Below are 26507 nucleotides of genomic sequence, written 5' to 3'. Positions count from 1 at the left end.
CTCTACAACTCATTAACCAGACACTTAGTTATGCTAGGGAGTTTGAGAGGATTGTTTGAAAAGAAATGCAATGGCTTTTTTGTCTCTAAAATATCTAGGTTTCTAGATAATAGGTGTTGATATCGTATCTTGAAATTGTTTATGTCTGATGTAATGCGGAGCTATAAAATTTTTCACCTCTGTATTTTGGTCATCAAGGTGGTTGTATTGTTTATTGGGGTATTTTTTTATTCCTTTAGTGTTGCTCTGATATTAACAAAGCATGTTAAGCGTTGGGCAATTCAACCTGAAACGTTTTGTAAGTAGTAGTGCATGGTATGCCATCATTAATATGCGTTGGGACCTTCTTGTAGTCTTGATGTTTCTCAATGTCATCTCTATTCTTCTCCTTATCACAGGATTATTTAGTGAAAATAAGGAAATATAAAGTAATTGAAAGATGAAAAAAGGGGCGTTTGGGGCTTGTCGTACACTGCTTTAAAATCGTTTCCCCCTTCCCTCCTTGAATTTTTTGTGTATGCTATTTTCCTTTTTGACACAAGGCCTTATAGTGATAGGATGAGGTTATCTATTTGAGCTTAAATTGACAGTTGTGATTGGTCCAACATTAGTGTCATCAGCGATGGAAATTGCAGGAGCTGCAATGATATGTGACGAAGATTTAATCGCACGTCATCTTTTTATTGGTTGAAGTTGCGGTGTGCACTGTCCCATACGTGTTTTCTGGCACTTTATTGATAAGGCTTGTATTGTCATTTGCTTTTTTAATCTCTCCATGTACCTTTTTTGGCATTGTATTAATTAGTAATGGGATGACATTTGCTTTGTGTAGGCATTGCATATTCCTATGCACTTTATCATTTTCCAAGGGCAAAGAGTTGTTGCGGACTTGCTCATCAAAATGTCCAAATGCATTAGTTCATTTTTCATTTATGTGTGTGGGAGACAATTAAAGAATGGTTTTGTCTTTTTTCAAACGTATCAGAGTATAAATAGAATAGATTCGTATTCTAGCTTTCTGTTAAATTGTGCTTATTGTAATTACTATGTGACTTACTCCATGTGAATATTTTTTGATTTTTTGTTATGATTGGTTAAAGTCTCTGTTAAACTTTGTTAATTATTGACTTATCCTTGACTCATCTCTTGGCTCTATAAATAGATTGTACTGCACTCTCTCTTGTATTATCTTCATTCTTCAATAATACGGAATCAGTTCATATTTATGGTATTCTCTTTCTCTCTCCTTCTTTCTCTTTCTACATTACCTTCCTTGAGTTCAATTAAAAGGCAAAAAAATTTGGTTGATGAGTTGCAAAAATGGTATTTCTTTGAATGACATTAGTTCCTTTTTCATTTATGTGAGTGTGAGATAGAGAAAGGTTGTGTCTTTTTTCTAAAGGCAAAAGAATCTGCACCATGCAGAGAAATTTCTTCTGTACAACTCATTAATCAGATACTTAGTTATGCTAGAGAGTTGGAGAGGATTGTCTGAAAAGAAATGCAATGACTTTTGTGTCTCTAAAATTTTTCACCTCTATATTTTGGTCATCTAGGTGGCTATATTGTTTATTGGGGTATTTTTTTTATTCCTTTAATTGTGCTCTGGGAAAATAAAAATAACACCCCATAAATAAATTAAGTGTCTAATATCTCGATTTCTATACTAGACTTCTCCATCCTCATCATAGTTACTCATATATTGTATCCCATTCGATATTTATCAAATACATTGTCAATTTTGTTTACAAGACTCAATATATTGTTTGTTAGAGGATGTCTCTGATTAATCTAGGTATTTTTATAAAAATAATTAAAAAACAACATTGTCTTTGTTAATCGTCTCATTTCTTGAACTTTTTGTTAAATGAACTTGTTGACATTTTGGAGAAAGAGGCCCGGGCGGTAAAAAATGATCAAGAGACATGACCACCTGAAAAGGCTGTGAATGGACATATGAACGATCCAACTAATGGTGCTAACATAAAGCCCTTAGTTACTTCGGTGCACATAAATTTTCAGGTGACGTTTATCTGCCAATATAATGCTTTTATTCTAGCATGGTGCTTGTAGCCAAGCTTGGAGTAACCATAAATTGTGAACTTTGTATCGGATCAAATCTATTATACTCCCTCTTATTTTTTGGGGGGATTTGGTTTGGGGGGAAGGGGCGAGGAGCTGCTACTTTGGTTTCTTTCTCCCACTCCATAGTGATCACAAAAATAGGACTTTTAAAGTTTTTTTTTTTGGAATCTCATTATTGTAAATTAATCTGATCAGGGAATACTCACCAACGAGGGAAGTGCTTGCAATGTGAAACATTAATAGCTAGGGATGAAACTTTTTTCGACTTGAGCCTTGACATTGAATAGAACAGTTCAATTACAAGTTGTTTGAAAAACTTCAGTTCGACTTAGACAATTAACACAAAATTTTTGGTGACAAGTGTTGCAGTTATATAATGGTTGAACTTTCTTTGAATTTTTTCTTCTTTGCAATTTGCGATATACTAAGTTTGTCTTCTCTGATCAGAATCTCAATAGTGTTTTTGAGATCAAAACAATATTCCATAGGGTGTCTTACATCTTCATGAAATTCACAAAATTTGATGTCATCCAACCTACCTCTTTTTTTTTATTGGAGGTGGTTTGACAACACTGAGAAAGCCAACTTGGAACACTTCTTTTATTATGCGAGATCGAGATGTGTTCGGAGACATAGTTTTCAAACTTTTTCCTCTTCTTGAACCTCCTTTGAAAATCTCGCTTGAATTTATTGGCCATAGGCTTTTCACTTGGGTCCGCGTGATATCGTTGATAATCTTCTAGATTTATAAATTTCTTAGATCTTGCTCATAATTCTTCAATAATCTTTCGCCTTTGTTTGGCCAAAGATGTGGAAAATGGTTCATCCTATAAATCATCGGTAATAAGATATAAAGAGATTTGTGGGTCAAGACACATAGGTTTTTTTGGTCCTTTGGATCTTTAGAAATTGGGCCTATATCTAACGTGTAGTAAGTCCAAATAAAAATGTGTACCTTATATTTACAATACTAGCTTTTATATAATAAGGCGATGACCAGCTTCGGATGACCAGCTTCGGAGAACGTGGATAGTAAATCTAATTTCGCATGGATGCCACGATCACCATCCACCATCGACCCTGGTGTATCGAACAGAGATATATTCCATGTACCCTAAAATGTTTATGTCATCCCTTACGTACGAGGAGGCCAATGACGTGGCTAACTTGTTACCCACTCACACGTATTTATATTGGTGGGATATTTCTTTTTTTACTCCCTTGTTTTCAAAGAAGGAAAAGGAAAATGAAAAAGAAAAATAAAGCATTTATTATATTGGGATAAAAAAAAAAACAACAATTATCTTTAGTTTTACATAAGAAGAAAGTGACTAAGGAGTATGTAAGGTAACAAAATTGTATATTTAGTTTTATGCTAATTTTGGCGGGTCGGCGGCTATGGTGGTAAGGTTTGAGTTGAACTCTCCTTATTTATATATACATCTCTCTCTCTCTCTCTCTCTGTTTCTTATGAGTTATGACCCTTCACCCAAAGGACACACTCTCTCTCTCTCTCTCTCTACCCTCATGTTTTCATTTCCCATTTTTTCTCTGTTTCAATTCTTTCTCTGATCTTCCAAAAATTAAAAATTAAAAAAAAAAAAATGGTCTCTTCAACTGCAACGAGTGCCACCTTATTGACTCTGTCTCATGCTTCTCCACATTTATCTCCTTTCTCAAAACTTAACACGTTTACACCCAAACACACGCAACTCAAATTCACCGCTACCAACAACAACAACAAAAACAACAACGTTGTTAATGTCCTATGTACCTCTCCTTCAACTTCCAGATTCAGATTAACGGCTTCTCAAACACTTTCTGCCAACGTTGGTGGTGGCGTCGCCAATAAGCTTAACTTTCTCGCTTCCGAATTCGGGTCTCTCTCGGAGCCAATCGATCGGGTCAAAAGGCTGCTACATTACGCGGCTCTCTTACCACCCTTGGAGGATTCGGAGCGGGTTGTTGAGAACCGGGTCGTGGGTTGCTCCACCCAGGTATGGGTTGTGGCGGAGATGGACAACGTTGGGAGGATGAGGTTCAGAGCCGACAGTGATTCTGAGATATCAAAAGGTTTCTGTTGGTGTTTGGTTTGGATGTTGGATGGTGCTGAACCAGAGGAGGTTCTCATGGTGGAGAAAGAGGATTTGATTGGCATGAACGTTGGGTTGAATGTTAAGACACGATCCAGGGTCAACACGTGGCACAACGTTTTGTTTTCCATGCAAAAATCTACTAAAGATTTCATCTTGCAGATGCCCATGGAATCAACCTCTGTAAGAAAAATAACATGTCTTCTCCAGATTTAGATTCGTAACTTTGATTCTTTCTCTCAATTTTTTATTACCTGCCCTCCAAAGTTATTGCTGAGATGATTACAATTTTCTTCTTTGGGTCAATTATTGGATAAAGGCATATTCCCTGTGTGTACCTTAATTTTTTTAATCCAACTTTTATATTCTTATTATTTGTTTTTTATGTAAATGGTCAGGGTGGGGTTAGTTATGTTCCCTGAAAGGGTTAGAGCTAATTTGTTTTTTCAATATTATAATAAGGGCAAAGAAAAATATTGTTGTTGACTGTCAAAGGTTGAAGGTTTTGCATTACATGAATATGTGGTATGACCATGACAGATTCATCGGTGGTGAAGAAGAATTCATGCTTTTGGCTCTAATTTGATGATGTAGTATGTAGGTGTTAACTAGTCTGCATATACAGAGGTATATTTTACTCTCTCTCTTTTTTAATGTTTTCTTGTCGTTAATGTTTGTCTTTTAATTTGGCGAAATACTTCTTGTTACTGGATTGGTAAAACGGAGAAGGTTATATTTACAAATTTTTGTTTACAGACTACATTAAGTATGACCGGTCATATTTCAATCAATCAAGAATGTACGACCGATCATACTTAGTGTAATTTGTAAAAAAGATTTGTAAATTGGTAAAATACTGATAGAGTAATAGTAGTTAATTTCCATTCTTTTTGACATGAGGATTGGTGAATTGCCTTGACTGCAGCAGTTAATGGGAATGCATAGTCAGTCATGCAGGTACCAGATAATCCAGAGACCGGACTTCATTGCCTGTGCTGTGAGAGATTGCCTATTAGGATGAATGGAATATGAATTGATTAGACGTTTATTCCAATCTTGGTACTCATAATGATTTATTGATTTTAGAAGAATTTTATTCATAGTGACCTTAGAAAGCTGAGAAACTCTAGATGTATTTGAGTAGCATAGATTGCATACAAGTCTCTGTTTGGATAATGTATATAGAATAGAAATTGCTCTTATGCTTCAATTGTAAGGCAACCTTCAAATGTCATACTAACGGGGAATATTTTTAGTAGAAATAGAAAACAAGTTACAGAGATATACTCAGTTACAAAGTTAGAAGATATAGAGGTTCAGATTAATGAGAGAAAATTGTCTTCACTATCAGAATATACACCCTACTTCTCTATCCAATTCCCTCTAGGTAATACATGATCCTTGTGCTCTTCTAGGTTAGACACTAGTATGTCATCAGGGATTATATGTCATCCCGGGAGTAATTATATCTCACCTACCAACAAAGTCCTCATATTAACAAGTGGGATTTGAACTCACGCCTTGATGGGATATAGATCAAACCCTTAGCCATTTGTACCCACCTTTGTTGACCTGATTTCAACTTCATTTAACATCTGTGCATTTGCTCCCATCTCACCTTCCCTGTTAGCTCACCCAACCAGTTGTGGCTCTTTTCAATAGATTCAATAGCGTTTACTTTATAGTAAAATTTAAAAAAAGCACAAGGTAAACTAAAAATTGGACATGTGCAATATGCATGTTTCAAGTTCAAAAAATTCTTGCATGAGAGGATGTGTTAGAGAATAATATAAACTATTAATATAGACTCATTCAACAGCTTAAACTTTTGGATTGAAATGATTTTTTATAGATAAATTCATACCTATGCCCACTTAGCATATGTAGGACCACTTTAATCACCCACAAACCACAATGGCAAATAGAAAAGAAGAATGGAAGAAAAGCGGAAAATGGCTTTGATCCTGATTCATCTCAATGTAGAGCTACGTTTATTAAATTTGTCACTATATTTTATTTACAGCACTAAATTAAAAAATACTCAGCTACAAAATTAAGGAGTTGTTTACTAACACTTCACATAAAAATGCGTAGTAAACAAAATAAACAGAATTTGTTTAAGGAGTCTGTTTACTTTTAGAATTTCTTGGAAATAAACCGACTTCACATTCCCTGTTAGACACTGAAATGTGCAGCGCAGATTTGGCTGATCTTCTGAATACAAAAATGCTTTAATCTAATTGTGCAGCCAGTTTTTCAAGGCAAAGCTTGACTGTCATAAGGAACTGAAAAAATTAGCTTCACAATTCGATAAAGAGGCTGCAATACTCTTGGCTTAACCGTTACATATTAAGGGTTTCACTTTAGATACCTAATTTCGTACTTTAGCCTTACTAACTAAAAAACAATGCTATTTAGAACCTAATCGAAATATGTGACCATGGGCTTGTGACATTATTCTTGCATCTAAAATCTGATTTTATTGATCTCTTTGTAGACGATTGTTATATTTAGACACTATACATTGACATAGCCATAAAAACCTTCCAAATAACAGATGAAAAAATAATGTCAATCATGAATGGAAGGTGAACTTATCATGGTTTCTTCGCAAAACCTTAGGTCATAACCATATACCCAGAAACAGGAAACATGGTAAATAAAAATAAATAGCAATTTTATTTTCAATTCAAAGAAGATAACCAATCTCCAATAAATAATACACAATATTTGAAGCCATTTTACATCTCTGCTTCATCACGAAAAAATTTCTCACTCAAACAAGCAGTGGAATAGTTCAGCCACTTAGATTACCAAAATACAGAGGTGAAAAATTGTATAGTTACGCATTACATCATAAATAAACAATTTGAAGAGACAATATTAGCACCTATTATCTAGACACCAAGAAATTTTAGAGACACGAGCCATTGCATTTCTTATCAGACAATCCTCTACAACTTCCTAGCATAATTAAATGTCTGGTTAATGAGTCGCAGAGATAATATTTTGTTGCTTGGTGCAGATTATATGTGAGTGTAACATGAGAGATATAATTTTCATTTATAAAAATCTAAAACTTAGTCATCACTTTGGCTTGGAGTTTTTTTTTTTATATACATAAATATTCACTTGCTATTCTAAATCAACTAAATGTAATCGATTCATCATAAGATAATAGTAAACAGGTTTAATAATATAAAAAAGGTATATAAAGGCTAAAAGTAATAGAAAACACATAATTTATTTAAGGGAAATATATTTTTTTTTTGTCACTAAAATTATTTGCAACCTCAAAATTATATCATTTTGATAACGGAAGAAATTAATAGAGGGTATTTTGATAATTTTTTTATTATATGAATTTTACTAATAGATCATTCATTAATTCACTTAATCTTTAGAATAATTTTAGAGTTACAAAAGATAACTTTAACCTCAATTATAGAAGAAACATATAAACCCTTTATTTAAATAGTATTCAGAAGACATAAAAACAAGTAGCACCGTTGCCTATTTTTGCTTAGTTACTAAAAAGCACAAGAACCACAAATAAAATTATAAACAACCATCCACCAAAAAAAAAAAAAAGAAATTATAAACAACCAATAAAAATAAACAAAAGGATTAAAAAATAAATTCAAGAGTATTCTAATCGTCGATAATATATTATACGCAAGAGATTAAGGGTCAGTTCTTCCTTAACTGATGACCCAAAAGAGAAAACAAACGAAAAGTGGGAAATACTATGACACATATTTTCCCGTCCCACCTTAAAAGCGTGGCAATTACTCTCCCTCACCAGCGCGTGAGTCATTAGTTGCCCAGAACCACTTTCCTTCCATGTTAATGTTCCATTTGGTTAAAACTCGAAACCTACCTCTCTCTCTCTCTCTCTCTCAACTGTCATAACCACTCATTCTAGTTATTCCCTCCCATTCCAATTCGCATGTTCTCGGAGCTTCGGCTCCATTAACGGAGCCCCGCAAATAACAACCGTTTTTTTTCTTTGATCGTGAAAATGTCGAAACCGTGGGGCAAAATCGGCGCGTGGGCCGCAGACGCCGAGCAGGCCGAAGCGGAGGAGCGTGAAGCTCAGCGCGAAGCCCGGAACTTCCCGAGCCTGAAGGAGGCTGTGACTGTGAGTGCAAAGCCCAAGGTGAAGAAGAAGATGTCGCTCATGGAGTTCACCGCCGCGACGGAATATTCGAGCTCGACGCCGGACGAGATGCGCCGTCTTCCGACGGGGCCGAAGGAGCGTTCCTCCGACGAAATGCAGTTCAACCGTCTCGGCGGTGGCTTCTCCTCCTACGGCGGCGGCGCCCGGTCCGGTCCTCCGCCGCGTGACAATGATGGTTCGTGGGGCGGAGGAGGAAGAAGATCCTATGGTGGATTTGATGAAGAACGCAGAGGTGGACCTCCTCCTTCTAGGGTTTCTGATTTTGATCAACCTTCGAGAGCTGACGAGGTTGATAATTGGGCTTCGGTGAAGAAATCTCTTCCGGTTTTCGATTCGGGTCGGCAAAATCGTTACGGGTCAGGGTCGCTCGGTGGTGGGTCAGGGTCTAGGGCTGATGGGGTGGATAATTGGGGGCTTGGTAAGAAGCCTATTCCTGCAAGATCTTCTACATTTGGTTCCGGGTTTCGTGATTCGGGTTCGGAGCCTGATCGCTGGACCCGGTTTGAGCGTGACAGTGATAGGGAGCGACCCAGATTGGAATTGGATCCTCCGAGAGGAGAGGTTTCGGTGGTGGTGAAGCCAAATCCATTTGGCGCGGCGAGGCCAAGGGAGGAAGTTTTGGCTGATAAGGGATTGGATTGGAAGAAGGTTGAGTCGGAAATTGAAACTAAGAAAACGAGTAGGCCTTCGAGTTCACACTCTAGTAGGCCCTCCAGTGCTCAATCTAGTCATTCTGAGGGTGCACCTGAAACTGTGGTGAAAGCAAGACCAAAGGTGAATCCCTTTGGGGATGCAAAACCTAGGGAAGTTTTGCTTGAGGAGCGAGGTAAGGATTGGAGGAAGATTGATCTTGAATTGGAGCATCGCCGTGTTGATAGGTTGGTTGATGATATACTTTTTAATCATTGTGATATGAATATGATATAATGTTGCAATTAATTTAAGGGTAAAGGATTGTTTCGACGGAGATAAGTTATCTCCGGTGAGCCCAAAACGACGTCGTTTTGGGACAGAAATCAATGTATTTTTGTAATTTTAATATATTCTACGGTTATATTAGTTTTTATCATTATAATTTTGTAATCTTATAAGTTAAAATCACGTCGTTTTGAACTTACTGGAGATAATTTTATACCAGTGACCGGAGAAATACTTTTCATGATGCCATTACAATATTACATTCCCCTATTTGGAGGGTTGTTGTTGATAATGCTCTGACATTCCTGTAATGGGATGTTAACATGCCTGTCATCTGTTTCTTGGTCATATGTCTTGAGGGCCTGGTCTGGTTATATCCCTCATTTCCACGGTTTCAATGGTTGTGCTGGTATTTATGAAATAGACTTCGTTACTGTTATAAAAACTTAGGATCATATAATATAAGTTTCTTATCTCTTGATATGTCCTAGCATGGTGAATCAATTGGATTTGGTGATTCTTTGTCGGTGGGTTTTTATTAGGACAAGAGATGAACGTGGATTTAATTATTGGCACTGGGGATGGTTTCATTTTGGATTAGGCACTTGTGTCTTGGAAAAATTAAGTTAACTGATGCTGTTTTCTTGTTAGCAGAGGAAGTTGTTAATGTATCTTCTAATTGCGAGGTCAAGAGCTAATTGTGGAATTGGTATAGTGGTTATGAAAATAAGGAAGAGTTTAGCGTGATAGATTTTGTTATGATAATGGGGTTTCAAGTTGTTGGGCTATTAAACACTAGCGGTGTTAAATCTGTATCCAGCACTCTAATCTTATTGACTCACTCAATGGAAATCAGGTGGCTTTTTGACTTTTTGTCTTTTTCATGTCTTTATTCAATATTTTTAGGGTAATAGTTCCAAGCATATTCAGTAGTTTAGTTAATGTGAACTGTACAAGGTAGGGACTTTTTTTCAGGATTCTTTAATCAATCTAACTTCTACAAAGTTAGCGTACAACTGATATTTCGTTTGACAGTGCTTGTGTCCAAGTTTGTCCGTAAATTTGGTCTTTGGTACTTTACATTTTAAAGCAAACAGGCCAAATTGAAAAGGTTGTCAATGCTCAGTACTGTCCTAAATAGTATATGGGTCATGTATTAAGATGGAACATACTATAATTAAATCTGACCACACAGAACATTGTGCATATTGAGGGGTTGGATCCATAGACAATCGTGTAAAATTTTATAATCGTACATACAGATATAATATAATTTTTCAGAGTGCAATAAAAATGCTTATTATATTGATCTTGCTTGTTGAATTTATCAAATAGTGATGGTTTCAATTGATCGTAAATCTTATGGAAAAATACCTGTATGGGGACATTACCTGCGGGGCATGTGTCAACGCCCATGTGTGGAACCCATGTGAAATTTATTGGTGGTCTTGGACATGCTGCGAGTGTGCCCATCATGGGCACTGTACATCTCTCTCTTATGAATAGTATTTAAGTCTTTTTCTTGTTCTTTTCTTCTTCGTGTATAATTTTTTTGGTAAGTTCCAGGTTTATTCCTAGCCCTAATAAATTTTAGGACTTCAGCTAGAATGAAACTCTTGCACTTATGTCTTGCGTCAGGTAGTCAAGAATGAAACAAATAGCTGATAAGGAAACATCTATTTAGTTTGTTTTAGACATAATTGACTTGTAGAAAAATTCATTGGGAGGATGCTAATGGTTTGAATCAAGATTCTATACCATATAATTTATTCCCATGAGTTTAGCATTAATCAATACGTATCATAAATTTAATCTTGTCCTTGTTTGTATCCACCTAGCTTGCTTATGCACAAAATTTCAGTATCATTTTGGTTTTAATTATTCCATGCTTGTGAGTTGTGACTTTGTTGATCTTCTGCATATTCATGTTACCTTCTTTGACTTCTAAAGTAATATTTCAGGCCAGAAACAGTGGAGGAAAAATTGTTGAAGGAAGAAATTGATAATTTGAAGAAAGAAATTGAGAAAGACTCCACAACAAATTCAAATAAGGAATCTATGGATGAGACCGGTGGAGACCAAACCAGTACACGTGCAATGTTACTTCAGAAAGAAAGGGAACTGGAAATTCTTATCCGTGATTTGGATGACAAAGTTCGATTTGGGCAAAAAGCCATTGAAAGGCCAGGCTCTGCTGCAGGAAAGACTACTGGTTTTCCTGATAGGCCACCTTCTGAATCTGGCTCATTTGAGGATTCTAGAAGAGTGGAGTTTGCAGACAGACCTCGATCCCGTGGCGCAGGAGATACTTGGATGCGTCCTGGTGATGACAAAAGACCATCTCAAGGTAGCAGGGATAGACGAGGGTTTCTGAGTAGCAGAGACATGAATAGGTGAGAATACACAGCCTCTTTTTTTCCCCTTGATGCCAGTTCTGGCGGCAATTTGTTACTAGACATAGAAGCTAGATTTGATTTTGGTCAAATTTCAATGTAAAGGGTTTTATTTTGAATCAAAGTTATACCCAATACATCCCCCTGTTCCTTTTATTTTGTTTATTTTCTTTCGGATTTGGGGAAGGATCATGCAGGTCTAGTGAATCCATTTACCCGGCTACAGTTCATACATAGCCCATAAGCCTAAATCCTAATGAGCCTCCAGTTGGCTACTATGGTGATTGAATTGTGAAAACCTGTACTGTAGATCTGGAATCTCTTGGGGTTGGAGTAAAAGTTTCAAATCTGAGTTGTGGCACACCCTAAAACATACTAATTGGTTGTGACCACTTTATTTAACAGTGGCTTGGGCTTCAATTGTGTTTCTTCTTCCGTTGTATTCTTTTACGAAATTTCTAGCTTTGTATTGTTTTGCCTTTTTTGGTCTTGAGAAATCACTGATATTTGCTTTCTTACAGGTCAAGGTCAAGAGAGAGATGGTGAAGAGCAGTTTTGTGTTAAGAGTCATCTTCAACTTTTGATGACCAAAACTTAATACTATTTTGTCCTCTTGTCTTTTCTAATCGTTTTGTTCATTTTACTCCAGGAATTGGTGAAAGAATCATTGAGTACTGGCACTAAGACTTTTGCCTCATGTATTGTTACATCTTGAAACATTGTAAATTTGTTCCCCCCCTCCGGTGGTAAATTTTTGGGTGTCTGATTGATTGAAGGCAGGAGCCTGTAATTTAATTAGGACTGAACTTTTATTGAAGATCATGGAACTCGGTAGTTAATGTGATATATTCTAATTCGGATCAGCACAATATCTGCCAATGTGATGTTTTGACATAGCACAGTTAACATGCTGATTTTAACAATATTTACGGATCATGCTGCTTTTTTTTGTAGGGTTCTCTTTGTGGTCATTTCACTGTGTTATAATGTAAGTCTCACAATTGGGAAAATAACCACGACACTGGCACAGTTAACAGTTTTTAATCAAAGCTGCAAATAGATGGGTAGCGCATCTGCACTTTGATTCTTGATGGCTGTGTTGTGTATTTTTTTGTTGTTGATATAACTTGGAGGTATCCTTCTTTCGTTGGAAGGAAGCAGGTGCATTGAAACTAATCTCTCATTCGAGGAGAGATGCACCTTCTGTGACCATCAAAGATTTAAATTCCTGACCCAAGCAAATCCTTAGAAATTCAGTTGGAATCTAAGTTATCCTTTTGTTGTGTATTTTTGAAGAGAGATGTAATGCAATAACTTTTAAAACATGCAATATGCGAATTTGTGATAATAGCTCTTGTGAGCACCGCTTCATAAGCGACCAAAACCTCTGGAACCGGAAAATATTAGGCTCTGTTTGAATATTGTTTTCAAAAACAGTTTTTTAGTTTTTAGAACAAAAAAAATAAAAAAACTCGTTTGGTAAGGCCTGTTTTATAAAAAAAGTTTTAAAAACCGTAATTGTTTTTTTTTTTTTTAGAATCAAATTTAGAGAACATGTCTGGTTGTTTTTGTTTTGGTTTTTAACTTTCAAAATAAAAAAAACATAGAAAACAATTGTTTCCATAATTATTCTACAAAACAGTTTAAAAAAAAAAAAATCAGACCCTAAATTTTCTATCCTTTTCATTCATCATGCTGCTATTATATTACTGAAGGGCAGACTGTGTGAGAAACAACATCCTAGTCTCGGGAAGAGAAAAAAAAAACGACTCCACTGGGGATCGAACCCAGAATCTCTGGTTCCGTAGACCAGCGCCTTATCCATTGGGCCATGGAGTCAATTTATGACTGAGGGGGTTTATATTACCGTTTTTTGTTTTTTGGAATAAGTGACCAAATTGTAAGGAAATGCTTTGTGACAAAAAAAAAGCTGACTATAAAAGAGGATAAAGTTCTGCAATATGATGGCATGATAATATTTTTACGGAAAATTTGTCCAATAAAATTTTAATAGCATAGCATGTACAAAGAAAAAAAAATTATCACAACTTGGGAAATTTTTATAAGGTGAGTGGTGTAACTGGTGTTGACCATACCAAGCAAGACTCCCCCTTCCTTCTGGTGGGTTAGGGCCTTAGGGGTGAGACTCTGGACCCGGTGAAGACACAAATATAATTTCGGTGACGTGTAGATTCAATTTCATTCCACCTTGAACATGCAGACAGGGAATTTCTATGACTATTCTTAATTCATTTGGCTATGACTTTGTATCATCATGTTAATTATGCCTAACTATATTGACTTATTGTGAACAGCACAACTAAGGCTGCGTTTGTATGGACTTTTTAATAAAGTCATTTTTATCACTTCCTTATTTTAAAAGTATTTTCTATAAAAGTTACAGCTATTTAGATTTTAAAAAAAATATTTGATTTTTGAAAAAAATATTTGGCTTTTGACTTCTGCTTTTTTTAAAAGTTAAAATTTTTAGCTTTTGAAAAAAGTAAGTTTTTAGCTTTTTTATGACTTCTGTTTTTTTTTTTTAAAAGCAGTCATCCAAACAGACTTTTTTCGAAAAAGATTTTTTTTCTTAAAAAAAGTCGCTTTTGAATAAAAAAAATTTCATCCAAACGGGCTCTTATTAGAATTACTCGCATATTGTTTTGGACCATTCCCAAATTGGGTAGAATACAAGAGAGGAAAGAATCCTCTCAATATCACATAATTTTATATGAGACCATATCAAATTAATGGTAAAAAATAACCATTGTCTTACATGAAATAAAATCGTGTCATGTAAATTCATATCACATGAGAAGCATTGAGGTAGAAGAGTACAGTGATTGACAAAATAGAGTTATTTTGATCAAATGCAATAATGGCGTTGAAAGATTCACAACCAAAGAGGACCACTCTATTCACAGTTGCCCGTTATTTCCTTCTATATGTGAGAATGGCCCTATCTCGTAAAGTGTTTGTACCCATCCATTATCGTGTATTGTTGGCTTTGGTTCAATTGCTTTAAAGACCGCGGGTTGTGGTCCTATCATTCAAACCAAAGAATAGACTAGGTGATACAGTTATATACCAAAAGGGTTTTATTAATCTCATGTTAAAGGAGATAAGTCATCTCATGTTATAGAGACAAATTTGTGAGCTCCACCACCTGGAAAAAAAAAAGATGGCATAACTATTGAAGAGTGTGTAGGAGAAAAACTTATCACATGTAACATAAGATTAATTTTTCTCTATAACAAAATGGTAAAATGAAAACAAACTGTAATATCATGACGTGTTAGAAATTTTTTATACGTGGTTAATATTAATTAATAATTTTATATTTTAAATTAATCAGATTAATAAATATTTTAATTTAATTAATTATATAATGAGTTCAGTGTTGTCATGATGAATTGAGTTTTTAATTTTATTAGTACTAAGTCAACTTGAGTAGCATAATGTAGATATTGGTGTTATGGGTGTGGAGCCAGTAGATACTTTATTAATAACTAGGGTTATGCTAAATTCCTTTCTAATTTATATATGATATGATTAAGCCCTATGAACCATAATACTCTTATTCCACAAAGGCTACAAATTTCAGAATAAGTTATAGAAAGAAAGATTTTAAAAGTCAAATAAAAAAACTTCGCTCATAAATAAAATGATCAGCTACACAAATTTCTCTCTAAATTAATTGATATATAAAATTCTATTATCACGTGTGCTTATTATTTTAGATTATTTGTGAAATTCTATCGGAGGCACAAGAATACTTAATTGTTATGCTCCCATTTTAGTTGGTTTTTAGATATATAATTCCTTTTTTTACATAATTTTTAGTAAAAAAATGAAATTGCACAATGGAAAAAGAGTGAATTCTAGTGTTCCTTTTTGGGCCACAAAGGCAAAAACAAAGTAAGGTTTCCATCAAGAGTGTTTAATTATTGATTTAATGTTATTTTGTAAGTTATATTCTATTTTCTTATTGCATTTCTTTTCAAATCTTTACATTACTTAAAAGGAAAAATTATTTATCATTTTAAATGATATAAGTTTGTGTTATTCTAAACGAATAATAATTTTTTATATTTTTTTTCCTTCATAATATTTTCACTTTCTCTCTAATTCTAATTTTGTGGAGAAGAAAAAATATGAAAAACACAAAAAAATGCACCAAAATATAATAATTTTACATGAGACAATTTATTGGAAATGTGTTTCTTATGTTACATGAGACAATTTGTCTCATACAACACACAAAAAAAGTGAACGAGACTCACCTTTTTCCTTTTTATCTCTTCTTCAAAGTGAGTTCTATTCACTTTTTTGTGTATTACACGAGACAAATTATCTCATGCAACATGAGAAAAATCAAACTCTAAATTTATACCCTTTAAAATAAGAAACATTTTTCCCTTTAGTCAAACAAAAAGTAATTTCAATTTTCAAAACATAGGTTGAGAAGTCCGTTTTAAATAAGCACTTAAATGAAAGGTCCGGTTTCCGCTCAGTTTTGTTACAAAGATAAGTCATATAATAAGAGTCGTAGATTAGATATTTGTTGAAAAGTCACCTAATTTATTCTACCTAAATCCCTGCCTAAACGAATTAAACCACCCCATATCTTCTTTTTTATTTTTTTATTTTTTTTATGATACCCCATCTTATGTTTCTGTCAAGAACTTGAATGAAAATATCAAGCGTTGGCCATCCTAAATGCATTTAAATTCAAATTTAATCACTGTGTCTGTTATATATATATATATGTCTCTCTCTTCTTTAAATTTACTTCAATCAAGTAGTGGTGGAAGAAAGAAGGGGAATTCCAAAACCAAAAAGGAAAAAGGGTCCAAAATAAAAACAGAAACTCTGAATAGAGGAGGACCCTGTTTCTACTGTTCTAAACTCTCAAAAGATCTTGTTTGGTAGTGTTACAAAACCCAAACCATAGAGGGAAGATTCCATTGGTCATTTATTCTTTCTATTCTTGTGTTTGCCGTCCGTTAATTCATCGTTTGTTCGGTCTTTTCCAAGTTTGTTTGGCTCTTGGGATAACGCTAGCACCATCACCAAACTCTTCCTCCAAGCTTCAGCAGCTGGGGTGTTGTTTTTATCAGCTTTCCACAAAAAAGTTTCCATTTTTGGTCAGATCTTCATCTTGGTACGTTTTCAGCTTCTCCAATTAATTATCTTTGCAGTTTTAGAGTTGAGAAACCAAAAAAAATGGAAACTTCAATTACTAGGATTGAGTTACTAGAGAACATAGCAAAATATAACTGAACCCCATGTAACTTTATGTACCTTTCCCCCCTTCTTTTCTGAAAGAAAAAAGGGATGAAATTTATGATCCTTGGTCACAACATAACACAGCTTATTGTTGAATGAATCCAGTTTATGTTAATTGGTATAATCATTTCGTCTTTTGATTGTGTTAGCTTATTGCTTTCGGGAAAAAGGCTAATGTTTAATATTCTCAATAGAGAATTTTTGCTTGAAAAGCTTTTTCTCAATGAGGAAAATAAGATAATCCAAACATGCTAAGTTTTATATATTTTTATGAATATGTGTATTTTTTGTTCCTCTTTTCTTTTCTTTCCTTTTATTCATTTGAATCTTTCGATGGTATTTCCTATATTTAGTTTCTATATTTTAGATATAAACTGCCGCATGATTTTGTAATTGTGGAGCTACGAAGTTGGGGTCAGGTCATTATCATGTATGTTGCCTTGTGTAATGCGTATTGTCTTTTGTCAAAGAGATCACATGAGTTGCTTGACCTGTCGAGTTATTTTCGGAGGTAATTGAGGAAAAGCACATGCTTTTCTTGCTTATGGTTCAATTCTCTCATTGTCTTTCAACGAGGGCTTCTAGCTAAATTTGGTTCCTTTGCTATTGCTTCTAGGCAACTTCTAGCACACATTTAGACCATGCCTTCTAGAGGCGCTTTTGCTTCCATAATTGTCATTTGATATGTTGGAAAGTTTTGATAGATTGTCACTATGATAAGTTGCTATGCCACTTTGGGTTGTGGAACACCTTCATAAATAGAAGTAAACTAATCTGACTTGCGAATCCAACTGGTATATTGGGAATTTGAGGTGATATTAGGGGACATTGTATCCCAAACAATAATCATTATTTGGTTTTATTTATTAATGTATCTTGTTCTTTCTTCTTTGTACCTTCAGCAGGGTTTGTATTCTTTTAACAAGCATATCTGTTTCTAGTAAGGAGGATCCACACCAATTGCTAAATGGTGAAGAATAGCTCCTGCATATAGTTTTATGAGCATACAGTTAGAGAAGCGCCGATATAAATGGGGATCGTTAATCGCAGGTCTAATCATTGGAGATAGCTAACTTATTATTCTGTTTTTTCTGAGAAATTTTGTATATACTAATTAATGTCAGCAACTCCCTTCAAGTGACATTTCCTTTTCATTGGCTGCAGTTCTATTATTAGAAAACCAAGTGAAATTATGAGGCTTATTGTGACAACTTTTATTGGAGTAGTTTTCGGCTTCTTTATAGGCGTATCATTTCCAACATTGACAATAACAAAGGTGCAGACTGTGTATCTTCTTCCTCCTTATGGGTGTACCGTGTGCTGAAGTAATTTTTTGTCAATGGTTTTATGTTATTGGGCTTAATAATGGAATGCTAATAGTGCTTAACAATTTGCAGTTGAATCTCCCATCTGGCCTGCTTCCCTCCATTGATCTCTCTTACATTGAAGACAAATATACAGGTCGCCACGCTTGGTCTTTTGTGAAGAATAATAACAGAAGTTCATCACTAGGTCAATTATCAAATGATACATTAAAGGTACACATTGTATCCTGTCGTAGTTATTAAGGACACTTTAAGTTCCTGGATTTACAGGGATTCAAGGTAGTCAATAACTTTATGCTTTATATGATTGAGAGGATTAGTCCTTCTGTTACTACATGTTCCTGTTATTATAGGCGTTTTGCTTATGCTCGTTCATTAATATGCTACTGATAAGGGGTTCCAAGAATGATTTTGCTTTATATATTATTGGGAAAATGGCCACTTAAATTCTGAATATTGATCAGTCCCTTGCTCCTTATTTTCTTGTGTCTCTGCAGATTTGGGTTCCATCAAATCCAAGAGGTGCAGAAAGATTACCTCCCGGCATTGTTGAAGCTGAATCAGACTTTTATTTGCGTAGATTGTGGGGTAAACCCAGTGAGGTGTGTTTCCTACAACACTTTGCATGCTCAACGTGGCTAAAATCTCTAAATGTCATAAGAGAAATAAATGCTTTTTTTTTTTCATTTTTTTGAGGTGGGGAGGGAGCTTGAAGTGTAGAAAGTTTGTCCATTTTCATGCATGGAAATAATATAGCTAAATACAGATTAAGGCCCTGTTATCTGTTATACTATAGTAAATGAAACTAGTAAAAGATGTTTGGCAAGATTATTTAATTAAGTTGTCATTGCAGGATTTAACTTCGGAACCAAAGTACCTTGTAACCTTCACTGTTGGCCTTAATCAAAAAAATAATATTGATGCAGCTGTGAAAAAGGTTTCTCGCAGTCTCTTACTCTCTCTTTTTGCATATGCTTGTTTATGTTCCTTTTAACTAAATATTTGCTTGAACAGTTTTCAGAGAACTTCACAATCCTTCTATTTCATTACGATGGCCGAACAACTGAATGGGATGACTTTGAATGGTCAAAGAAAGCAATTCATGTGAGTGCTCGCAAACAGACCAAATGGTAAGAAGCTATTGTGTGTTCATAATTTTGAGATGACAATTTTTCATCCTGTCTTTTGCTAGTAAATAGTATTTCGGGTTTACCTAATTAAAAGTGATTTGCTCTTCCAATTATGTTATCATATTGATCATTTTAGTTTTTCCCCTCCTAGGTGGTATGCCAAGCGGTTTCTGCATCCTGACATTGTGGCAGCATATGACTATATATTTATATGGGATGAAGACCTGGGCGTTGAGCATTTCAATGCAGAAGAGTGAGTATTTAATATCGGAGGGATATTTTTTAGAAGTTTTAATTTTTTTTTAATCAAGTTTCATATACCTTAAAGGGCGAGCTTGGAGCAGTGATAAAACTCACTGCTTCTTTGTTACTGTAAGATCATAGGTTCGAATCCGGAAAATAGCCTCTTTGCAAATATGCAAGAGTAAGATTGCATATAAGGATTGCCCTCATCCCTGCCCTCGCTAGTCGGGATTTAATGGGGAGTGGTTCAAGTTTCTTATACCCTCTTATTTCAATTGCAGGTACTTAAAACTGGTGAGGAAGCATGGCTTGGAGATTTCACAGCCCGGTTTGGAACCTAATAAAGGTTTGACATGGCAAATGACAAAAAGAAGAGGTGATAAGGAAGTTCACAAGTAAGAATGATTGGAGTCCTGCACCAGTTTTCTTGCGGTACATGTTATTTAGAAGGAAAAAAAAATGAGCATTAACTGTTTATTTTCTTGAATTTCTATTAGAGTAACAGAGGAGAAACAGGGATGGTGTTCTGATCCTCATCTGCCTCCTTGTGCAGCGTAAGTAACTGCTGTATTATTATTATTATTATTATTATCAGGTCTACCAAAGGATATCTAATTGTGTCATCACTGTTATATGAATTCAGGTTTGTGGAGATTATGGCTCCAGTTTTTTCGCGAGATGCGTGGCGCTGTGTATGGCATATGATTCAGGTTGAATGGTTAATCCTAATTGTTTTAATAAAATGCTCATTGATTAGTTGCTTAATGTTTCTTTAACCACTTAATGAATTATGATTGTGCTACTTTTGGCATTGCAGAATGACTTGGTCCACGGGTGGGGTCTTGATTTTGCTCTTAGAAGATGTGTTGAGGTGAGTCCATTCAGACATTTTCTGAAAACCCAATTTCTTGACTTGTTATGGAGCTTTAAATTACTGTCTTCTTTTGCTGATATAGCCCGCACATGAGAAGATTGGAGTTGTTGATTCTCAGTGGATTGTTCACCAAGGTGTTCCCTCACTAGGGAATCAGGTAATTTGTTTGCCGTGATTAGGGGTGTAAATGGGCTGAGCTGGGCTTTGACAGCCTATCTGGCCTACTAAAGGCTTTATTTATAGGCCAAGTATGGCCTATTTTTAAAAATTAGAGAGCCTGATATTGCCTACAGGCCTTGTAGGCCTCCCTCGTGATATATTTTTAAAAAAAATTTAAAATTTTTTTAACAATTTTTAAAATATTCGCTTGTGTTCATAAATTGTTGCATTTTTTTACACGAGATATAAATTTAACTAGTGAGCATTAAAAATTTTACAATAGTAAAAAAAATAACTAAAAATATACTGAGCAAAGTTCCATTCTTGATGCACGAGTACTTCTCATAAGAAATAAAAAATGACAAACAAAAAAGAGTCAACATAATACCCCAGCTCTATAATGTATATCAGAGAGGAATAGAGTCAAAGAAATGGAGAAAATAAAAAAATACAATTACTAGGTCAACCAAAGCTGAAATAAAGTCTACAAGAGAATATCATTCATTGAAATATCTTTAAATCACCATCAAGACAAGGGTTGGTACTAATTGTCACCTAAAATAAATATATATTTTTAAAAAAAAAATTAAATAGGCCAGCCTACAAGGCTTTAGGCCAGGTTTGACAAAATTGGCCTACGGCCTATTTGTTAAAAAGGCTTTTTTATAAGCTAAGTCTGCTCTACTTTTCAACGTAGGCCGGGCTAAGCCAGGTTCAACGTAGGCTGGGCTGTAGGTCAGGCCAGCCTGACCTATTTACACCCCTAGCCGTGATTATTCTTTAGACTTGATAATTTTACTTAAAAATGATGCTATTAAAATGCTTCTTAATTTCCTTGTTCTTTGCAGGGCGAATCAGAAACTGGGAAAGCACCATGGCAAGGGGTACATTTTGCATGTTTCATATTGTTCAGCTTTATTACATTATATACTATTTGTTTGATTACTTCCCTCATGACCATATGGTATTTTGGATTCTTTTTCTAACATTAAAATTCTATTAAACTAAGCAAGAAGCTGTTTATAATGGATGTAATTGTTATCTCAAGGACTTTGATTATGAAATTTGTTGATGTTTCCTTCTTCTTGGTGGCAGGTGAGGGAGAGGTGTAGAAAGGAGTGGACCATGTTTCAGGGTCGGTTGACAAATGCAGAAAACGCGTATTACAAGTCCATTGGAATTGATATGTCAAATTCCACTCTTCATTAGAGGACAACGACCAAAGTTGACTTGTACACAGCTATTGCCCCCATTATGCCTAGATAAAAAAAAATGCTCCTATGTAACATTAGTTACATGAAATCACAATTTAGAGTCCTAGCTAGAGGCCAAACTTCAATTCAATGTAGAATTCCAGTGATGAAAGTGAGTAAATCAAGTGAAGAAAATTAGTACTTGCGTTGTAACTCGTCTCAAAAACAATAATACATGTGCTTGTAGGAAATGGAAATGCCTCTTTGTCCTTGAATTGGAGCTGATAACAGAGCTATGTATAGTTTGAATTTTCTAAAATTGAAAAAAATAAAAAATAAAAAAAAAGGAATGGAACATCGTGAGTATGTTTTATTTTATTTCATTTAATATTCTCATTTTTTTTATTGAAATTGAGAGAATGTGATGGAATTAATAAAGTTATAATTTTTATCATTTCATTCGTTGTCAATCTTTTATAACCTTTCTAGGTTCATCTATTATCGACTCCAATTAGTTTGGGATAAATGTTATTAATGTTGATGTTAATACTTCATCAATGGTTAAGAAAAAAAAAGGGGGGACAAATCAGGGTAGCAATGGGAGTGGATTATAATTATACTAAGCTCACCCTCATTTTATTTTACTCTATTATATCATATTCTCTTATATTTTGTTCTTACATATATTTCATTTGATTATACTCATTATTAAATATAGAAATACAACCATATTCTTTACCTTAGCAGGAGTAGGAAGAATATGTGGACATTAGCAGCTACATCAACAAACCAAACAAAAACAAGTTGAAAACAGAAGATAGCAGGAGAGTCACTTTCAAAATCGGGTGTGGGACGCAAATTTGATATGCGGGGTTCCCATTTACCTTTCATAAGTATCGTTGCGTTTAAGTTATCACATGTTCAACTCTTGTCAACTTTCTAGGTTCCATTTTGAATGGATGCTGTGGCTACCGTCTTTTTTTTTTCTTTTTTTTTTTATTACCACCATTTTAATCAAATCAAGAATTTGAATCCATGCAACTTTAAAAGAAACTTCAGGGAGTGCACTAACTAATCTAGCCGTTAAAGGTATCAAATTTAATTTTGAAAGATAAACTTGTCATATAATAAAGTAGATTTAATGGTTATGCAGTTTATAGAGAGAAAAAAAACTTCAAGAGGATCGTTATCCTCAGATCAAATAATTGAAAGTCAAATCAAATACTTGAACAAGTCTTCGTACGATGAGGACAACTCAGCTAGATTCTTCAAAATTGGAAACGCCTTGTGTATGTTTTGAGAAGAAGAAAACAACCCAAAACTTTTGGAATTGGTTTCTAAGTTTCGTGTATGGTGGGCGTGAAACTGGGTTAGGCAAGCGGAATTGATCAAATATTTACTATTAATGTTGTAAAGATATTGTAACAATCAATTAGTGTTACTACTAATATTATTATCAATTAATTTTACCGTTAGATCGTTATGTTGATCCAATGGTTATATTTATTTTCATCTTTATATGGTTATGATTTTTTATATTTAATACGTTATATTTATTTTCATCTTTGTATCGTAATGATTTTTCATATTTAATGCTTTCACATTAAATATGGGAAATCATAACCATATAAAGATGGAAATAAATATAACCGTTGGATCATTTCAATTGATCTAATGATGAAATTGATTAGTAGTAATATTGATAATAACATTAGTTGATTGTTACAATATCCTACTCCATAATAATTGCACCAATAAATAAATTTCATACTTAAGTTAAGACTTTTGTATATGTATTATTAAAAATTGAAAAATCAGATTTTTTAATTCATAATATCATATATATATATAGTCATGTCAAGCACACAACACCAAAATGCTTTAAAGATAAAAATAACGTAGATATAAAAGTATAGGAGTTATTAATTTTATGTTGCTTAAGATAGGTATCTCATGTGGGAAAAATAAAGTTATGAGCCCACAATTTAAAAAAAAAAAAAAATAGACACAAAATTTCATAAGTATGTAACATAAGATAATTGTCTTATGTGACATAAAATTATTATTTCCCTAAAAGTACATCTATAATCCTCGATTGAGCTCCCCAGTGATGGGAGGAGATGAGAAAAGATTTCGGTTTGATTTATATCAATATCGTTTTAGGGAGAGACATGTGACTTTAATTCTCGACTCATTTTATATTTGGGATTAGTTTTGTAATATATTCAATAATCAAAGCTTATATTTAAAAAATTTACTCGACTCAAAAAGATAATTAATGTTTTTATAAAGAAAAATATCTATGACTATACATTAAGATAAATGTAATGGTTTTTTTAAAGAAAAAGAAAAAGGAATGAAGCGTTACGTTTAGAGTTAGACATTAGGCGGACCCAGCCGGAAATCAAGAAACTTCGGAAGCTCCAGCTGAAAGGCGAGGATGCATGCCACCAGTCACAACCGCTGTGGCCACCGCACACCTAAGTGAACACGTGGCTCTCTCAAACTTAACCTTTATTGTGATGGTGAAAAGTACCATTTATTGTTTTTTTTTTTTTTATCACTTCAGCGATGCACTTACAAAGCCTTACACGTGTCGCCACGTGTAATCCTGTCCCTGGTTACCGAAGGAACCATGGTTAGTGTTTTTGTTATGTAAAGGGATGATGTATGTTGGGCTAGCTAGCCAGCTATTGTTGTCTTGACCTGTGCTGGCTGGGTCTCATTGAATTTTCTCTTCTATTGTGGTTGATTTTTGAGAGAAGAATTATGGGTCTTTCAAACTATCCTAGTGCAGCTGAAGGTGTATTACCTGTGCTCGTGATGAACACTGTTCTTTCAGTGGCACTTTTAAAGAACATGTTTCGATCGTTGCTCCAAGTAGTTGGTGCCACTCCAACAACTAGTACCTCGTATTCTCCAAATATGGACCAAGAGTCGCACGAGAGTTCACGGGAAAGGAGGGTGTCAATAACCCATTACAAGTCCTTGTGCAACAACACCACAACTACGGTTGAGTGCTGCGTGTGTCTCTCGAGGTTTCAAGCGAATCAAGAGGTGAGCGAGTTGCCTTGCAAGCATTTCTTCCACAAAGGTTGCTTAGACAAATGGTTTGATAACAAACATACCACATGCCCTTTATGTCGTTCCATGGAATAGTTATATATATAGAGAGAGCTAGTTGTTGTTGTCAAAGGTCAAAGGACTCAAATCAATGCTAGCTTGTTTCTTTTGTGTAACTTGTTTAACCAACTCTTGTTCTCTGTCTCTTTAGTTTAGTCTTTTATTTTGGAACAAATTTAGAGATCACAAAAAATTGTCCTTTGCTTGAATTGTATGTGCAATTGTGATAAGTTATTTCAAATCCCTTTTCAGCACTGCATGATTCTGCGTAATTCCAATTTGAATAGCCTACAATGAACAGATTTAATTGTGTGTAGTGCAAAAATTGGTATATTTATGCGTTTGCAACTTCTTTTCTTTGTCTCAATTTTCTTCCGTTGTCTTTTTTTTTCTATTATTTGGGTGGAGGAAATGCCGCGGGAGATGGTATTCTCTATTTCTCGTTGACCTTATGATTATAAATTTATTTTAAAATTGGGAATCTCAATTTTACCTTATTTTTTGTATAATTAGTTCATATAATATATCTAAATTAGATCATGAATAATAATATTATTTGAAATTTAATTTTATCAAACAATTACCAATTACATTTAGACAGGAAAATTTTTATTTAAGGTAATTTGTTAATCATCTGAAATTTTATAGTCAATTAAATTAAACTTATAAACAATAATTATTTCATTGAATAATATAGTCTCAATTAAATAAAATACCACTGATAAAAATATAATTTTTTTCTTCGGATAAACATGTTGATACAACTATGCAAATATTCCAAAATTGTACAAGAAATGTCAGTTTACGTGTGTCGGTATTCCTTGTTCTCTAGTTTATCGATAACTTTGGCCCTTAAATGGTCATTTTGTGTTATTTAGGTTCTGGAAAATAGAGAACAATATTGGAATTCAATTTTAAAAAAAGAAAAAGAAAAATTCAACAGAATTCGTAGTGTGTTTAAAGTGAAAGTAAAAAATTGAAAGCTTTTTTTAATAACTTTTAATCAGTGTTCAGTTGGTCACACGAGTTTAGCTATGCAACTTGAGATTTTGGGGCCGGGAGTCGTAGCATGATAGCAACCAATTATTCTTGAAGTTCATATAAAATAAAAATGTATTAACCCCACAAACTAATCAATCATTTAGGTTTCTAATGATATAGGAGATTGGGGTTTCTGACTCACTTGTGTTTTGCTGGAGTTCAATTGGCATCTCTGAATTCTCTGTCAGTTGTCCCCAAAGACTACTCAAAGACAGTACAATTGATCATACTTATGCAAAATTCCGCATTGAAGGAGGATATTGTGTTGAGTCTGTGGTCCATGGTGGTTCTGGCCTAATTAATAAGTGCCATAATTTTTTATTTATAAGGAATGTTTAAATGTTGAGATGCCACTAATGTTGTCGAAGTCAAGTTTTTACCTAGAAATAGAAAGAGGTGGTAAAATTGTAAAACTTAAAAATGACACGAAATGTAAAGTTTTTATTTTTTATTACTTAAGG

The 26507-nt window shown here is 34.3% G+C and overlaps 4 protein-coding genes and 1 non-coding gene across 10 annotated transcripts; 4 read left to right on the top strand and 1 right to left on the bottom strand.

Annotated features, from left to right (window-relative positions):
• The first annotated feature begins 3581 nt into the window (after positions 1-3581).
• On the top strand, positions 3582-5441 carry LOC133317920 (sufE-like protein 2, chloroplastic). 4 transcript variants are annotated; one of them, XR_009752400.1, is made up of 3 exons: positions 3582-4361; positions 4719-4805; positions 5128-5441. XR_009752400.1 is itself a non-coding variant. In XM_061519829.1 (2 exons), exons 1-2 carry the CDS (start codon positions 3690-3692, stop codon positions 4731-4733), a joined length of 687 nt encoding a protein of 228 aa, XP_061375813.1. In that variant the 5' UTR covers positions 3582-3689; the 3' UTR covers positions 4734-4898. The 4 variants fall into 4 exon arrangements, 1 of the variants encoding a protein (XP_061375813.1); XR_009752399.1 differs by having other exon boundaries at positions 5107-5441; XR_009752398.1 differs by having other exon boundaries at positions 5104-5441.
• A 2643-nt stretch (positions 5442-8084) lies between these two features.
• On the top strand, positions 8085-12522 carry LOC133317875 (eukaryotic translation initiation factor 4B2-like). Of its 2 annotated transcripts, none has more exons than XM_061519772.1 (3): positions 8085-9236; positions 11238-11669; positions 12197-12522. In XM_061519772.1, exons 1-3 carry the CDS (start codon positions 8200-8202, stop codon positions 12213-12215), a joined length of 1488 nt encoding a protein of 495 aa, XP_061375756.1. In that variant the 5' UTR covers positions 8085-8199; the 3' UTR covers positions 12216-12522. The 2 variants fall into 2 exon arrangements, with proteins under 2 accessions (XP_061375756.1, XP_061375747.1); XM_061519763.1 differs by having other exon boundaries at positions 12191-12522.
• A 913-nt stretch (positions 12523-13435) lies between these two features.
• Positions 13436-13508, bottom strand: TRNAR-ACG (transfer RNA arginine (anticodon ACG)). The gene has a single exon. It is a non-coding gene; the product is annotated as a tRNA-Arg (tRNA).
• A 2942-nt stretch (positions 13509-16450) lies between these two features.
• On the top strand, positions 16451-22230 carry LOC133317814 (uncharacterized). 2 transcript variants are annotated; one of them, XM_061519717.1, is made up of 15 exons: positions 16451-16833; positions 17864-18008; positions 18123-18234; positions 18356-18496; positions 18781-18885; positions 19137-19220; positions 19298-19413; positions 19565-19666; positions 19938-20051; positions 20154-20210; positions 20300-20366; positions 20474-20527; positions 20613-20687; positions 21538-21573; positions 21785-22230. In XM_061519717.1, exons 2-15 carry the CDS (start codon positions 17989-17991, stop codon positions 21896-21898), a joined length of 1197 nt encoding a protein of 398 aa, XP_061375701.1. In that variant the 5' UTR covers positions 16451-16833; positions 17864-17988; the 3' UTR covers positions 21899-22230. The 2 variants fall into 2 exon arrangements, with proteins under 2 accessions (XP_061375701.1, XP_061375694.1); XM_061519710.1 differs by having other exon boundaries at positions 17861-18008.
• Positions 22231-24573: 2343 nt separating this feature from the next.
• Positions 24574-25264, top strand: LOC133317901 (probable E3 ubiquitin-protein ligase XERICO). Its single transcript, XM_061519805.1, has one exon. It carries the CDS (start codon positions 24652-24654, stop codon positions 25039-25041), a length of 390 nt encoding a protein of 129 aa, XP_061375789.1. The 5' UTR covers positions 24574-24651; the 3' UTR covers positions 25042-25264.
• Positions 25265-26507: the final 1243 nt, after the last annotated feature.

The sequence above is a fragment of the Gastrolobium bilobum genome, unplaced genomic scaffold, assembly GCF_033153095.1.
Source record: "Gastrolobium bilobum isolate Gb01-03AN ecotype WA unplaced genomic scaffold, APGP_CSIRO_Gbil_v1 utg60276, whole genome shotgun sequence".
Taxonomy (NCBI): Eukaryota; Viridiplantae; Streptophyta; class Magnoliopsida; order Fabales; family Fabaceae; genus Gastrolobium; species Gastrolobium bilobum.
The sequence above is the reverse complement of the archived record's forward strand: the minus strand, read 5'-3'. Positions and strand labels throughout refer to the sequence as shown.